The sequence below is a fragment of the Geospiza fortis genome, unplaced genomic scaffold (genome assembly GCF_000277835.1).
Source record: "Geospiza fortis unplaced genomic scaffold, GeoFor_1.0 scaffold636, whole genome shotgun sequence".
Lineage (NCBI taxonomy): Eukaryota > Metazoa > Chordata > Aves > Passeriformes > Thraupidae > Geospiza > Geospiza fortis.
In genome coordinates this window covers 874,779-891,412 of record NW_005054435.1, presented here as the reverse complement: position 1 = coordinate 891,412, position 16,634 = coordinate 874,779, and the positions used below count along the sequence as shown (strand labels likewise).

Genomic DNA, 16,634 nt, shown 5'->3' with positions numbered 1-16,634 from the left:
GGGAAAGACTGTGCCAACCCCATTTTGTGGGTTTGGAAAACCTTTTTTTGGAGAAAAATAAAAAAACCCCTAAATTTGTGATTGGAAAACTTTAGAGCCGGGAAGGAATTTTTGTAGTTCGCAGCATTGCTTAAATCACAAGGGAGTTCTTCCATATTTCTGTGTTTTGGTTTTGCTAACATTTAAGCCTAGATGAAATGGCCTGAAGCTGAGAGGTAATAACATTGCTGTTATACCTGATATATTACCTGAAGTAATACATTACTGTTAGGATGGTCAAGCACTGGAATAGGCTGTCCAGGGAGCTGGTGGAGTCACCATCCCTGGAGGTGTTTAAGAGGTGTGTGGATCTGGCACTGGGTTGCTGCCATGGTTTAGGGGTTACAGTAATAATGACAGCTTGATGGTTGAACTTGATGATCTTAAAGGTCTTTTCTAGCCTTGATGATTCTATAAAATGTTTATTTTTAAATATTTCTTAATTTAATAAGGAAACCTTGTTAGGGAAACTCAACATAAATAGCTGCATTTTTTTCCCCCAGTAATAAAGTCTTAGTGTGAAAACACAACTTTTCCCAAATACGTCTTCACCTCAAGGATGGTGACGTTTACAAGTAGAAGCAGGAAAAGGATTGTAAATGCCTGTACTTGAACTGCTGTTCAACATCATATTTCTAGCATTTTATATAGATCTTTAAAGTATACTTTAAAGTATGTAATTAAATAGTCTAGAATTTTGAGTCCTTAAATATATGAAAATGCAGTTAATTTTATAATAGAGGGACTATTTACAACAGCATGTAGTGACCAGACAAGAGTGAATGGCTTCAAACTGATAAGAGAGTAGATTTTGATTAAATATTAGGGAAAAATTGTTCCCTGTGAGTGTGGTGAGGTTCTGGCACAGGTTACCCAGAGAAACTGCGATTGCTCTATCTCTAGAAGAATTCAAGGTCAGGTTGGATGGGACTTGAGCAACCTGGGATAGTGGAAGGTGTCTCTGTCCACAGCAAGGGATCTTTAAGGTCCCTTCCAACCCAAACCATTCTGTGATTCTATGAATACAGGAACAGTATTATGTAAAACCACAGTTGTGTGTGTAACAAAAAATAACAATGGATTATACTTTTGAAGGTGGTTGTTGGAGATCAGGATGGGGTCGTTACGTGCTTTGGCATAAAAAAGGGCGAAGCTGTGGTAAGTGGAAATGTTCCATTTAAACTTTGGTTTTGGGATGTTCTTCCCAGTGAACTTTGAAAGACAGTTATTTATTCATGTGGCAAATAAGGTGTCAGTGGAAGGTGTCTAGGTAGAGCTGTGGACTGATGCCTGGCTTGGTGAGGGCATGCTGATCTCAAGCCTGGTCAAGCACAGGATTCTCCACACTTATAGTCAAAAAGTAATGTGGAAAAAAAGTAATTTCCACACATTTTGCACTTCAGTTAAGTTGGGCTTAAGCCTGGGCACATACACAGTTATTGCAACAGGACAAAAATCTGCAGAGATTAATTAAATCACCTTAGAGATTTGGACAAGCTAATTGCTTTTTGTGCCCAGGACAATAAAAAATTATTTTGTTTCATGGGTTTTCTTCTCCAGGAAGTTGATGGTTAGCTTATAAGTATTCTATAGCAGTAGTTGATGGTTAGCTCATAAGTGTTCTATAGCAATACAAATAAATCAATGTAGACTTCTGGAATAAGAATGTAACATGTGAGAGGGAGGGAGAGTGTGTGTGTTGTTCTTTAAAATAAAAAACAAACCACAAATAAAACAGCTGACAGCAGTGCTGAATTTTTACTATGGATGAATTAATAACAGTGAAATAAGTCATAATTTATTATGTTTTAAAGCTTTTTTTGTATTTATTTACTCATAAAATGCTTGGTTACTCTGTGATTCTGAGATAAATATACAGATTATTTTTGTCTGTGTACAACCCATTGCATCTTAGTTTTGCCAGAAATTGGAAAGTAAATTTCTTATCCTTTGTGTTAAAAGATTACCAGGAATATGATCTTGTGATTGATGAAAATTGTTTTTCTGTTGGCAGCCAGTGTTCAAGACACTACCAGGAGAAAAGATCTCCAGGCTGGAGCTGGGAGGAGCTCTTAATACACCACAAGAGAAAATTTTTGTGGCTATAGGATCTGAAGTTAGAGGTTTCACAAAAAGAGGGAAGCAGTTTCTTTCCTTTGAAACTAACCTTACTGAAAGCATCAAAGCTATGTATGTATGATACTTTGCATTTTTGAGAGCTGTAGCAGATTGTTAGTTTATGATTTTATGCAATAATTTTAAGCATATTGTGTAGGTGACGTTAAGTGTCAGTCTAGCTTCAGCTTGTGCTGTGACCTGTAGGAGGAATTTGGAATATCTTGGAAGTGTGGGGGGAATTGGGAGTGGTCTTGGAGGCTCACACTCTGTGTGAGCAGAGCTGGGATTATTGGCACAGTGTGTCCTGTCCACAGAGCTCCTGGAGCAAAATCTCTTTGGGATGGTGTTGTAAGATGCTGCCATAGACAAATGAGCATAAAAAAATATAATAATCAAATTTCTATAAAGATATTCTTAGTTATTTACCTGAAGACAGAGTAGAAATGTGAGAGCTGTAGAAACCACATGGTTTTAGTATTTATGAGGAACTCAAAAAGCTGGAACAGCTTGCAGGGCCCCATAATACCTTGGAGCTGCGAGCACAGTAAGGCATAAAAGCATAAAGGACCCTTGCTGCAGCAAGATGCTACAGGAATTGTTTTCTTCTCCTCAGGCACATTTCAGGAGCAGATCTCTTCCTCTGTGCAAGCTACATCTATAACCATTACTGTGACTGCAAGGACCAGCACTACTTCCTCTCAGGAGATAAAATCAATGATGTTCTCTGCCTTCCTGTAGACAAAGTGAACTGCATCACACCAGTGCTTGCATGTCAGGACAGAGTGCTCAGGGTGTTACAGGTTCAAATGTCTCCTTCTTAATGTTTTATGTATGGATACTATGGAATTGGACTAATTATTAAGGGAATAGATATTAGCATGGCTTAAACATCATAAGGATCAGTGTATTGTGCCTTACTTGGGAGTGTTGCTGCTGGTGCATTCCCTTTCTGCTGTTTTTTTAAAGGACAATCTTCATCATAAGCTTGTAAACAATGAGGATTAACGAAACCACTATGAACAGGCTTTGGAATTCATAGGTGGAAGTTGATGACAGATTGGTCCCTTGTAACTAAAAGTGCTCACATACACATTTAATTTCGTGAAGTCTTTATCCCTTTGGGAATTCTTGCTCTCATCAGTTACTGTTGTGACAAGTCTTGAGTCATACTAAGCTGTTTAACAAATTAAATTGCCAGATGACTTCCTGGATAATTTTTAATGATAATAACATTTCAAGAGTCCAATGTTTTATTTCTACAGACTTCACCCTGTTTTAGGCTTAGAAATGGTTTTCTCATAGGAGTTTGAATAACTGAATCTTACCTTTTAGTATGATCCATAATAATTTTGTCGTTGTGGGACATTGGTTTGGTATGTTGCTGGTGTTTTGGAATTGTTCCTTTTTTCTTGTTTTGGGGGATTTTTTTAACTAATTAATTGAAGATTGTTTTCTTTGTCTTCAGGGGTCTAATTTGCTGTATGAAGTAGAACTTCCTGGACCACCTACTGTTCTTGCTCTGAGCAATGGAAATGGGGGTAACAAGACTTTGAATATACACATAATTAATAATACTACTTTACTGTATTTTTAAGATTTTGTAGCTTGTCTTTGTTAGTTATTTTATCTTGATTTTTAAGCTGATGTTAAAAATGCAGCAGAAAAGTGACTATGCAAGGTAATTTTTTTACATATAAATAAACATAGAGATATGACTGTTATAGACAGTTCTAAATTATATTCACATTTAATTGAAGGCGTCTTACAACACTAGTGAGGTCTGAGGAGTCTCACTGTGTAAAAACAAACTGGACTTTTGGGGCCATGTTCAGATTTGGGGTTTGTGTTTCCCTTCCACATGGATTTCCATAACTGGAATACATGGATGGATGAGAATATTGAGTGGAGCTAACATAAACTGAGTCTGGAAGGTTCAAACTTAAAATAGTTTTGATCATCCTTCTGCTAATCTGCTCTAACCTCATAGAAATCTCTTTAGAGTGTTAATCTGGTGCTTAATTTAGTTTCAGTTAGATTGTGTGACAGACATCCAGAGCTGGTTTGGAGCAGTAGTTCTTAATTGCTGAATTTTTGGCACAACATTCACTGCTGGTGTGTGTTGTTAAAGGATTTCTCTGTTTTTCTTCTGTAAAGTCCATTGAATGGCCTTTATACTTCAGCCTAACTTTGCTGAAATATATAGTAGTAAATTCTGACTGGTTTTTAGGCAGAACTCAAGTGCAGGGGTGCAGCCAAGCACAGAATAGTGACAACACAAGGAAATGACCAGGATGGGTGCAGTTTTCATGGATTTGTTTTCAGGTTTGAAGGTGACAGTTCCATTGCACATCCCTAATTCAGTGTTTTCTTTTCCCATGGGCTGCAGAGTGTAACCACACAACATTTTGAAGTTGGTGTGCCTGATTTTATCAATTCTAAATTCAGTTTCTGTGTTCAGGTGATTCTGGGGAAGAAATTGTGTATGGGACTTCTGATGGGAAATTGGGTGTCACCCAGATTACTGGTACCAGGGCAATACCAAGGTGGGAAATTGGAAATGAAAAGAAGAGAGGAGGTATGTGATGTGTCTCAATTTCTCACTCTTTAGCTTTCCAGCATACCTGAGGCTTTGTTAAGGGTAGGGTAATCAGGAAATTGATAGATAACTCTGGAGATATACTGTGATTATGTGATATTAATATGACTAAGGTCTCTTTATTCTTCTGATTTCCTGACAAATAATTTGATTCGGATTGTCTTGCTTTGGATTTTGTGTTCATATCATTTCCAGTATTCTAGCAAACTTTTATTTTTACACTATTTTTAAAGTGGTGTTTGTAAAACAGTGTTGATTCAAATACAATTGATTGAGATGTTTGTAATTTTTCTAAGTGCATGTATATTTGGCAAATACACCTCCCAAACTTACCAGATGTTCAGTGGTTTTAAGGTCTCTAAAGAGTCATAATAAAGGGTTTTGTCTGAAGGTGGAATGTGTCTCCACAATAACTGATCAAAACTTTCCCAGTTTTAGCCTTGGTGTGCTGCTTCTGGAACATCTGTTAGCCCCTACTGCTTTGTAAAGGACAAGATCAGGAGTGGAATGTATAAATACATTTTTATTTCATTATAATAGTTATCACCACATTATTTTCTTAAAATGCTTCTTAGTATATCCTTAGTCTTTCTGTGAAATATGGAGCCAAAAAAGATAACCTTGAGTCTGAAGCAGAGGGGAGGGACTTCAGCTTTGAGGACTCAACCAGAAATCTCATTAAAAGCTGGCCAGGACTCTCTTTCTGTGTAACTGAGTGTGGCCTGTGTATTATTGTATCAGAAACTAATAAAGATGAAGCAAATGCCTTTGTTTTCTTCATTAGGTATTCTGTGCATTGATAGTTTTGACATTCTGGGAGATGGAGTTAAGGAACTACTTGTTGGACGAGATGATGGAATGATAGAGATTTATAACTTTGAGAGTGCTGATGATCCTGTCCTTCGACATGATTATGTAAGCCCTTATTCTTCATACTGTGCTGGAAAAAAAACCAAACCATTAATTAAAAGTTAAAATCTGTCTTTCAAAACTTAGAGGATTGTTACTGCTAAAATGTGTGGTTTGGTTTTAATTTAAGAGGTTTGTAACATTGACAATATGACCTTGAAATCAGTATGGTAACATGTAAGAATCAGAAAATGAAGTTGTGATTTGAGCAGAAATCAAAATAATGTAGAGTGTGTTTAAGTTTTGGCTTAGTTGACTGCTGGGTGAAACCTAATCCAGAGTTGCTCTCTGAGTGAAAAACCCAAGAGTCTTGTGTATAGTCTGTGATTTACAGGTTAATAAATGGAAGCTGCCAGGGCTTCACTGAGCATAATTACTTTGGTTATCAATTGTTTAAAATAGTAATTGGATCCAGAGGGATCATTTCAATTCAGTCAGATTGCTAATTTCTGCTGGAAAATTACTATCAGCGTTATGCATTCAACTTGTCAATATGTTTGCTATGTGGAGTAGAATCTTCTAAAAGCTTCTGAAATGAGTGCAGTGATATTTCCCTCTGCTTGAATGTGTTTATTTGAAGGCTTTGTCAGAGAGCATTTCAGCAATCCAGGGTGGCTGTGTGGGAAAAGATGGCTATGATGAAATTTTAGCAGCAACATACTCAGGTAAGCTTTGTATCATTGACACAATAAATGCCATGTGTGGTGAGGTGATAAAATGGAGCAGGTTATATTGTTAGTGCAACTCACATCTCTTAAAATTTTGTGTTGAAAAGATTTCTTCTGATTTAATATTAACACTTTAAAAACTTTTCCTACACTTAAACTGTGGGGATTTTATATCTTAATATATTCATCTTGTGTAACGCATGGGCTGACTATATTTTGGTGTAAACTGCTGCCTTAATGTGATGAATTAATGAATATGTCTGAAGGAATTATTTATGATTTTTAATATATATGAAAAATGTTGATACAGAAGCATGTTTTTATTTTATTTTTCTATCTTTTATGTAATTTCATTTCTTTTCAGCTTCACAGTGCTTTAAATGGGGTTGATTTTGATTTTAGTAGGAAATAAAGCTCCCCTGTGTGAGGCATCCCAGCAGCTCCTCTGTGGGCCTTGAGCTATTGGCCTGTGTGTGACATAGGCCATGATGAACATGCTGCATATGTCAGCTGCTGGGAGCTAAAATATTGCTAATTCTATCCCTTTAGTGCTAAAAGTTAACCTATTGAAACTTGTAATGAAAATCATGTCATTTGGCAAGATACAATCCTCAGTCAGTTACTGAGAAATAATGGTGTTCCAAGTACCTCTTTTAAACATTTTTGAGTGATCAAAAGACCCTTGCACCTGACCTCACATGAATTGTTTTGGTATGATTGGCAGTACTTGGTACTGTTGCACCCTAAGTCCTTTGTGGCTTCTTTTAGTGGGAATGTTGTAAAGATCCTGGATCATAGAAGGAAGGAAAAAAGTGAAAGCCATGTTCCCCTGTGGGCTTTTAAAGGTGAATTCTGGTAGGATGTGCACTAGCCTGATTTTGCCAGAGAGCCAGAGCTGTAAGCACCCATTCATCTCTGCATATCATGCCTGAGGTATCAGAATATAATCAATTAGTATTTGCCTTTAGAAATAAATGTAACTTAGTAAGCAAAAGTAGAACCTTTTTCAAGCAGCAGCATCCAACCTCTAAGCCCACTGAGCAACATTCAGTTTGCTATAATCACATTGCACAACTTTTGTTTTAGTACTGCCAGTAATTCAAGGTTTTGTGAGAAAAAATCCAACTGCTCAGCTAAAAACTGTTAAAGAGGAATTTATTGCTCAAAGTACTTAATGAAAAAAAAAATGATGTTGTCTAATTTAAGCATGAAACCCATAAAAATGGTGCTCAGTGTCTAGGATTAATCCTACAAAAAAGGATTAAATTGGGCTCAAGTCTCTCTAGCCCAGTGTGTGGAACAAACATCACTCCACACGTAAAATAGCTGAGTGTAGAATTTTCTTTTTAGTTTATAAGGAATATAAACTTCATATATTGGTTTAGGCTGGCTGACAGGACTGACTACAGAACCTGTCCATAGAGAAGGTGGATCAGGTGAAGAACTTAAATTAAGTCAAGAAATGCAGAACAAGATTTCATCCTTAAGGTAATTGTCCTAGAAAGAAATTTAAATGGAAGAAAGGAAATGTTAAAAGCTGAAATGTCATCTCTTCTTCCTATCTTACTGGATTTTCTTTATCACTAATATATCTAGAAGTAGAATCCAACCTTTTCAAAGTAGAAATGAATAGCAGCCTCATTTCACAGTCTTTTTCTATCTTGCCTTCACATGATGATGTCTTAATGCTTTCTGCCTCAGTATCAGCAAGATAAAATTCCTTTCTTCCTTGCTGCTCTATAGCTTCTAAATGATGGCAGGAAAGAAGTCACTACCATATTATTCAAAATGCATTGTACTCTTGAAGGAAAAAGTTTGTCCTTTCCTGTGTCTCAGAAACCTCTTTTGGCAAGGAACATGTAAAATCCACATGTCCATGTTATAGAGTTTATATTTTATCTTTCCTAAGTACATCTAAGGGGAGCCATCAGTCACTTCTGGCTGAAAAATTGAGACCAGGAGATAAACATGATTGCCTTGCAAGTTTAAACTATTTAATTTCTCGTGTAGCTCTATAGTTGCCTTTTTTGAAGACATTATGAGTGGTTTCCCTTTTTTAGGAATGAGTTGGAACAATTGCAGATAAAAGTACTTCAGGAACGGGAGAAATACCAGCAGTCCTCTCACTCCAGCACTGCAGTTTCCTCAGTGCCTGCCTTCAGTGTCAACGACAAGTTCACACTGAACAAGGATGATGCCAGCTACAGCCTCATCTTGGAGGTGCAGACAGCCATAGATAATGTCCTGGTGCAGGTCAGTGGGGCTTTGTTCTTGGTGGATTTCTTGATGCATAAATAAAACACTCCTAGTTCAGAAAGCCAAGTTACAGCATCTTAAGGACATGCTTGTTAGGGAGCAAATACAACAAATTCATATTGAGCAGAGCAGCTTTACATTACCAAAATAGACCAAAGTGGCTGCTGTAACAGAAGATTTCTTTGTAACTTTGTGTTTGCTTTTGCATGTCCTAATTTAAACACCAGTTAAATGGGATGCACATCCTCACTTGCCAGTTAAGTGCCCTCTGTAGTGGAAAATTAATTTCAGAATGTTATGGGCCACCTGTTCACTTCCAGTGTGGAACAGTGTCTAATTTGTGTGCAGCTGGGGAGAAATAGTCCTGCTCATTACAGCCACCTTAATTAATTATTCCTCCTACTGTATCAGCTGAGATTAATGCCATCTTTGGTAGTCAAAAAGAGTAGCAGTACTGAATTACCTATTTTGGGAAGTGCATGAGGAGAAAAATGTGACAAGGAGGAATTTATGAGGTGATTTTTCTATAACAAACGAGAAAGAAGTATTGTAGGAATTTATTTTTCACTTCTTAATAAAAATCCTGTTTTTATTAAGGATGTTACAGAGCAGTGCTAAGCTACAGCTAATTTGTCACAGTATCAGATGTTTCCATAGCTAAATGAGACATAAAGAAATTGTTTAATCAACCTTTCATGTCTGAAAGACAGTTACAGATTTTACACTGAGGTTGTAGTAAACCAGCCCCCCAGGAGTTCAGGGAATAAGAGCAAGATCATCATGCTAGTCCAGGATTAACTAGTAAGCTGCATGTCTGTTAGGCTTTTGCCTCTGAGATGAAGCAATCTCCTTGCCTCTCTCTCCTTACAAAGCTTGATGACAGTCAGAGGATAAATGCAATTGGAGCTACTCAGCAATGTAAGCTCTTGCTTTTTCCTTCCTCCTGTGTTCTGCAGAGTGATGTCCCACTGGACTTGCTGGATGTGGATAAAAATTCTGCCGTTGTTAGTTTTAGCAGCTGTGATTCTGAGGTGAGTGAAACTGAAGAGGGGATGTCTGGAGAGATGGCATGATGGAAACTCTTAATATTGTGTAGCAAAAATAGAACTTGGATGTATATATCTCTGATTTAAAATACATTCAGTTAACTGCTCATCTGGTAATTGTGGAGAGCACAGCTTCTTTAGAGAGAGTGCAGAATTAGGAGCTAAAGGCAGGTCCTGATGTAAGGCAAACCTAAATATGCAAAAATATCTGCTCTCTGTTTTTGTTTTTTTTTGTTCCTGGGAAGGATTGTGAGAGAGACATTCAGTATTGCTCTCTTCTCTGGATTTCATAGACTCAGGTACATTTACTTCCAAGTAATTTAGGTGAAGAGTGTTACATTTCTTAGTTAATTCCTAAAAATTATCTTTAGAATGTGACAGTTCTGCTGTGTGGGGAGTCAAATGTTTGCATGCGTTTTTTTATATGTAATAACTACAGACTTAAATAGTTACAGAATTACTATTGACACTGAGGCTGGGGAGAAAATCCTGAAACCACCTTAGGATTTATTAAAATCTTCTGTAAAGTCTTCTCCCTTCTAACAGTCTTTTATTTTAGTTTTAAGAACTGAATTTGCACATCATTGTTCTGCCCTGGAGCTCCCAGAAATCAGCTTTTTATTTTAGGTTTTGTGCCATTTGTGATGATTAACTTAGTGCTTTTTGGGGTGTATTTTCTTACTGATCCTGCTTTAGCTTTTGAATGTTGAATTAATTTTGCAGATGAGTGGGGTGGGCTGACATGCATTTTTCAGATGAAAAGTAGGTATCTGTGTAATCTTTGTAGAGATATTAAAGAGTGTAAGAGGCTTTGGTTGACTTTTCCTTACAGAGAGATTTTATTTTTTTAACTCTACCACAATTAAAACTAATTGGAACATTCAGGGGAACCAAGGATTGCTTTTTTGTATTCAACACTTGTAAATAGCTGTGCATGCATAGCAAAAACTTCACTGTAACATAGCTACAGTTAAAGACCAGTAGAAATTTTGTGAATCTACAGACATATTTTGTATTATTTTCCTGTTTAGTTTTTTTTTTCCTTGTTTCAGCCAAATAGCAACTTTCTTCTTGCAACTTACAGATGCCAAGCAAATACTACAAGACTTGAACTTAAGGTAAAATGCTCAAAAATATGTTCCATAAAATCAATGGTTAATCCTGCTTTGGAATGAAGAGTTCTCCATGCTGATCAGTTCAATTTCTACTGCTGTTTTTTTCCTGAGACCTTCTAACCTGGGGCTTGTGTTCCTTTTTATTTGTCTTTAGGATTTCTAAGGGCTTCTAAAAATATGTCAGAGGAGAGCCTGGGATCTTTTTGAGTGTCCCTAAGATGAAAGCAGTGGGGACACCACAGATTGGGAAAACACAGGATTCTGAAGGCAATGTGTGGAACTTAAAGCTGAGGGAGGTGTGGGAAAGAAAGCTCTGGCACTGTTTATTCTCTGAAGTGTTTGAAGGAAGTTACATTGGGAACTAACAAGAGAATAGAGGCTCAATTTGTATTTTGGAGAGGAAGCAAATCCTATCATCCCATGCTTATTATACTTAAAGGCACGTGGGTGTTTTGGAATTTATTTTTAAGGATCCACCAAATTCATACATTTTATGGCAACCACCACAGGAAATAGTGAAGGAAATCCTGATTAGGAAAATCCTCAGCATGCCCACAGGCATGAGGTTTTCTCTTTTTTACTGCAGCCTTCTAATCTGATACATGTTTACGTAAATCTCATAATTTTTGAGGCTTTTTATTTTAACTGATCAGAAAATGAGTTAGAGGGTGTTACTTTATTAATATTTATCTAATACAGCAGCACTTCACTGGACTATGTTCCATTTAGTTTTAAACTCATCTGCTTTATTTATAGTGGCACTATCAAGTAAATATAGTACTATAAATATTCCTGAAATACTAGGGGCTTTCTTTAACATACTTAGAATATTCACTAAATTTCCAAACAGTGGTAAAATTATCTCTTCCCTTTCCTTATTCTCTGTGGGTTCTTTCCTCTCTGCAGGTTCGCTCGATTGAAGGACAGTACGGGACACTTCAAGCGTATGTAACTCCAAGAATCCAACCAAAAACCTGTCAAGTTCTTCAATATCAAATTAAACCACTCTCACTTCACCAGAGAACTCATTCTATTGACCAGGACAGGTATGTGCAAAGGAAAATCAATACCTTTTTTCCCTTGGAAAAAATGACACAAGGCAGCTGAAACATTTGCTCAGTAAACTTAAGTATGGAATTTCTAAGCCCTAACCTACACTTTTGAGCCTGTAGTTCCATTTCATGGATTTCCTAATAGAAATAATGGATTGAATGGGTTCCTTGCCACTCTTGTTTTGGGGCTATTTTTCATTTTACTGCCCTGGGTTACAGTTCAGCCCCATGTGTTAGTAGAGCTGAGGGTGTGGTAGAATGGAAGCTTTCCTCTGTAGGTAACTGTGTCTTTTCAGTTTCAGCCTCATTCTCTGCTCCACCCTTTTCCTCTCATTTTTTTTCTCACAGCTAACTTGGCCCCAAAACTGATCCAAGACTTTTTTACCTTTATCTCTCTGTTATAGGAGTTTTGTATTTTACACAATTTTGGATGGATTTTTGCCCACCTTACTAACATCTCGTATTGCCTCCAAGGTTCTGCTTGTTCAAACCAAAAGTGAAGAACTGAAGGGAGGCTACCAAAGGCTTCAGTGTGCAAATGAGCTCCACTATGCCTTGTTCTTGATAAAAATGCTACATCTGGGGTTTACAGCATGGGAGGCTCTTGAGGCTCTGTCTTAGTCATACTTGCTCTTGTCAGTTATTTACCTTTGTCCTAAATTTCAGGTTTAACAACCTGCAGTGGGACATCAAAAACTTCAACTTGTTTTTTTTTTCCTAGATCTGACGTGCCTAGTGGGAGGTAAAACTTGAATGTGCATGTGGCTTTGCATTTTGAAGTATAGAAAAACAGCTGTAATCTGCAATATGTATCTGTACTTAGGGAGAGACCTGATTTTCTAGGGTGCTGATTAAAAGGAAACCACCACATGGAACTGAACTTTTTTTATATGAACAGTGTCCCTCCTTCTTAACTATTAACTGTCCTTTTTCTCTTTTAATTTGACAATGTCACAGGCCCATGAATACACTGATGCTCAAAGGCCAGTTCAGTTTTGCTGAAATTCACTCCTGGGTTGTGTTTTGCTTGCCTGAGGTGCCTGAAAAGACTCCTGCTGGAGAGTACATCACCTTTTATTTTCAGAACACTTTCCTGGGAACACAGCTTGAAAGTACCTACAGGTAAAATAGAATTACTAAACCTAATGCATGCATGTGTGTTCAAGTTTATATATTTTAAACTGTTCTTCTTTTATAGAAAAGGTGAGGGATATTTTAAATCTGACAACATCTCTACAATATCCATCCTCAAAGATGTGCTGTCCAAAGAGGCTACTAAAAGGAAGATTAATCTCAACATATCATATGGTAAAAATTCTTCTCTATTTTGTTGTCCTTCAGTTGGTGTGTTATTCCCATAAATGGAATATGTAGTACTCATTTGCCTGTTGGGGTTCTTTTTTACTCCCTGCTAGATGTAAATGAAGAATCTGTGAGGCACACATTAAAGTTGATCCACCCTAAATTAGAGTATCAGCAGCTGCTGGCCAAGAAGGTGCACTTAATAGATGCTTTGAGAGTAAGTATCTGAACTCCTGGGGTTTGATCTTTATGGGGGGTTATGCTGTCAGATACTAAACCATGGCTCAAGTCAGGTGTGTGTCATGTGGGGTCTGTTCCCTTAAATTAAATTAAAGCATGTATTTGAAGTGTCTAGGAGAGAAATTTCTTCAATGAAAATTCTCTTTTTTGCTATATAACTAGTGAATAACATGTGGGTTTATTGTAGATGCTTAAATTGGATGGTAGGAGGGCAGCCAGCTTTATCATCTAATGTTCTGTGCTAGCCTGCTGTTAGTTTCCAGCTCCTTCTGTCTCTTTTCCCATTAGCATTTATAGTTTTTTAGGTCACCCAGGCCAGATGCAACTTCTTTGCTTTGGAACTTCATCCCAGTGTCTCATAATTTCTAAATCATCTGCTTTTGAATCTTTTGCTTAATACCTTCCTCAGTAGCCTTTGGGAGATACCAGTTAGGCAGCTCATCTCAGTTCTTAGACTTTTTTCCCAACAACCAGGATTGTCCTGTCAAAAGCTCACTATCATCGAGTTGGTATTTATTATTTAAAGGGAGGGGAGGTGAAAATATTCAGCCAGTTCTCTTCTGTCCTTTTGGGGGACTCAGATACTTGTCAGAGCTCTTCAGATAGCAGAAATCTGGCTACCAGTGAGAACAGTGTGAATCTTTATTATCACTGAAAGGGTTTTACTTGGGCTTGGTTTGGGATTTAAACAATATTTTTTGGCAAATCAGGGATTTAAACAATGGAGAATTCTTAATGCACATTGTCTTTGTGCAATAATAATGGTGTTGTGCATCTTGCTTGTTTTAGACAGCAAATCTTCGACAAATTTTTTATCACTCATTTTTTGGTTGGTAGCTTATTGACAGGCAGTATAACAATCTAATGATTGAAAGCTGTTATCCCAGCAGACTCTCAGTGCACAACATCATTACCTCTTGTCTAGAAGAGAAGTGCCTTTCTCTGGAGGATAAAAAGATCTGTACTATCAACCATCCCAAATTGGTCTGCTGATAGACTGAGGCTTTTTAGAAGAGGCATTCAAAACTTTTTGCTGTCAGAAATTGAGTGATACTTTCAGAGTTTACGTATACCTTCAGACTTCACTGAGTGCTACAAATTTTAGGAATTCACTTATTCTAAAAATGAAGGTATGGTCAAGGCTTGAGTCTGCATGGTGTGATTCTGTTCTGGCTCAGAGCTGGAAGCTGAAATACGCAGGATTTTGAGACTCCAGTCTATGAAGTGCCATCAGGCATTTCATTAGGAGACTAGAAAATGAGGCACTCTGACCATAACACTTGCTAGTTTAGAAGGGGATTGTCTTCCCTTTGAAGTACTTCCTTCTGACATACCTGAGCTTCATTTCTTCTGACTTAGTGCTCTTATGATACTTACCTGCTGTTAGCTCTTACCATTTTAAACTGTCTTTGAGGAATTACAAGTTCATGAAGGTAACGTGGACTTCCTGCTCCCAAAATACCGCAGCATTTTGGAAGAGGCAGATCAGCTGCTGGAGGAGTACAAGAGACAACCTGCACATCTTGAGAGACTTTATGGTTTGTTGACAATTCAGCTTTATTTAAATGGGGCTTATCATCCAGAGACATGGCTGAAAAATACATAGCTGCTTATATTTAGATGATTCTTGTCTTTATGGACATGGTTAAAGATTGTGTTCAAATTCAGGATGACACTTAAGAATGTATAAAAGTTAAGTGGCTTGGATTTGTTTACAATTAAACCATTGTTTAAAATGTGAACTTTAAAAACTCTTCTAACAACTGGAATATTTGGTACATAATAATGAGTTAAAAGTAGAGATACCTCCTACTGAAAATAATTCCTGGAATTTTACCTTTACAGGTATGATCACAGATCTCTTCATAGATAAATTTAAATTTAAAGGCACCAATGTGAAAACCAAAGTTCCTCTACTTCTGGAAGTTCTGGATGGCTGTGATCAAGATGGATTGATTGCTTTTTTTGATGCTGCCTGACAAGGAAAAAGCAGAGTAATTTTTCTGGGTTTAACCAAGGCATTTCGGTATCCAGTCAAAAACACTTTTACTCTTTTGTTGTACTGTCAGATCTTAGGTTTTATTCATATTTATTACCATATTGGATACAGTAGGAAACTTCATATCAACTGTTGTGTATGTTAGCTGTATGCAGAGGTTTTATGTACAGTGTTAAGAGCTCAAGAGCAGATGTAAATACCAAATATCCTTTTGGCAAAAATGTTTTCACTGCTGTTTAAGACAACCTCGAGTAGCCTGTTCCCCAGCTGCAAGAATGGATGAAGAAACTGGTTTCCAGAAACTTGGATGGATTTGGAAGAAATCTGTGTATTTAAGCAGTACTGAACTTAGTTTTTCTTGTTGTGTTGAGAATGTGGCGTGAGAATCTCACCAGACTTGATGTAGCTGGTGTGTACAGAGGGGGGAAGAACTCTGAATTTTGACTGATGACAGCTCCATTTAAAGCCACATTTGTTTAGGAATGGATGGCATTAAACTTCCTCAGTGCTTCTCCAGCCTCCCTGTGCTTCATTTCAAAACTCCACCTACTTTCTCACTTGGTTTTATTTAAAATTAGAAGAGATGAAGCAGCCAGTGGAGACAGAGATCTGTTTGCAAGTAAAAAAGATCAACTCCATTGAAGTGACACAGAATCACCAAGGGTCGAAGACGCCTTTGAGATCATCAAGTCCAACCATTAACTTGTCATTAGCACTGTAACCCCTAAACCACATCCCCCAACCCCATATGCTGACACCTCTTAAACACCTTCAGGGATGGTGACTCCCCGTAACAGTGATAATTTTTTTCCTAATTGTCTCATTTGAGGATGGGGAGGCTCTGGCACAGATTGCCTGGGGCACCTATGGATACCCCATCCCTGGAAGTGTTCAAGGCCAGGTTGGATGAGCAGCCTGATCTAAGGAAAGGTGTCCCTGCCCAGAGCAGGATGGTTGGAACACAAGTACCTTTGTGGTCTGCGATTCTTTGATAATCGAAAGATGAGTATGGTCTCATCCTGAGGCCGTTTCCTGTCCCCTCGCTGCGGGCACCTCATTTCCCCCTCATTTGAGAGAGCTGGAGAGAGCGATGAGGTCTCCCTCTAACCCGGCCAAACCCCCCCCATCTCCCGGGCCCCGTTCAGGAGCCCAGCTGCAGCTCGCTTCCCACACACGTTTCCCGGCGGGAACGCCCGAGGCTCTTCTGTCTCTCCCTTGGGCGGGCGCGGGGCCTGCCGTCCCCGGCAGCCGCGCTCCCTCCCCGTGCGCTCCCCGCCCTCCGCGTCCCCTCCCG

At 38.1% G+C, this 16,634-nt stretch overlaps 1 protein-coding gene across 1 annotated transcript; it reads left to right on the top strand.

Annotated features, from left to right (window-relative positions):
- The first annotated feature begins 1,136 nt into the window (after window positions 1–1,136).
- BBS7 (Bardet-Biedl syndrome 7) lies at window positions 1,137–15,856 on the top strand. Its single transcript, XM_031062000.1, has 17 exons — window positions 1,137–1,197; window positions 2,054–2,229; window positions 2,771–2,957; window positions 3,623–3,695; window positions 4,616–4,732; window positions 5,538–5,668; window positions 6,243–6,327; window positions 7,716–7,818; window positions 8,391–8,583; window positions 9,543–9,617; window positions 10,685–10,750; window positions 11,654–11,793; window positions 12,757–12,921; window positions 12,998–13,107; window positions 13,215–13,318; window positions 14,756–14,879; window positions 15,187–15,856. Coding segments are annotated over exons 2-17 (1,809 nt in total). The 5' UTR covers window positions 1,137–1,197; window positions 2,054–2,227; the 3' UTR covers window positions 15,321–15,856.
- The last annotated feature ends 778 nt before the right edge of the window (window positions 15,857–16,634 follow it).

Bases quoted from the DNA above. Each gene is read 5' to 3' on its own strand.
- BBS7 (XM_031062000.1), top strand. The intron at 6,328-7,715 runs GTAAGCTTTGTA...ATATTGGTTTAG, and splicing joins TTTAGCAGCAACATACTCAG to GCTGGCTGACAGGACTGACT. The intron at 8,584-9,542 runs GTCAGTGGGGCT...TGTGTTCTGCAG, and splicing joins TAGATAATGTCCTGGTGCAG to AGTGATGTCCCACTGGACTT.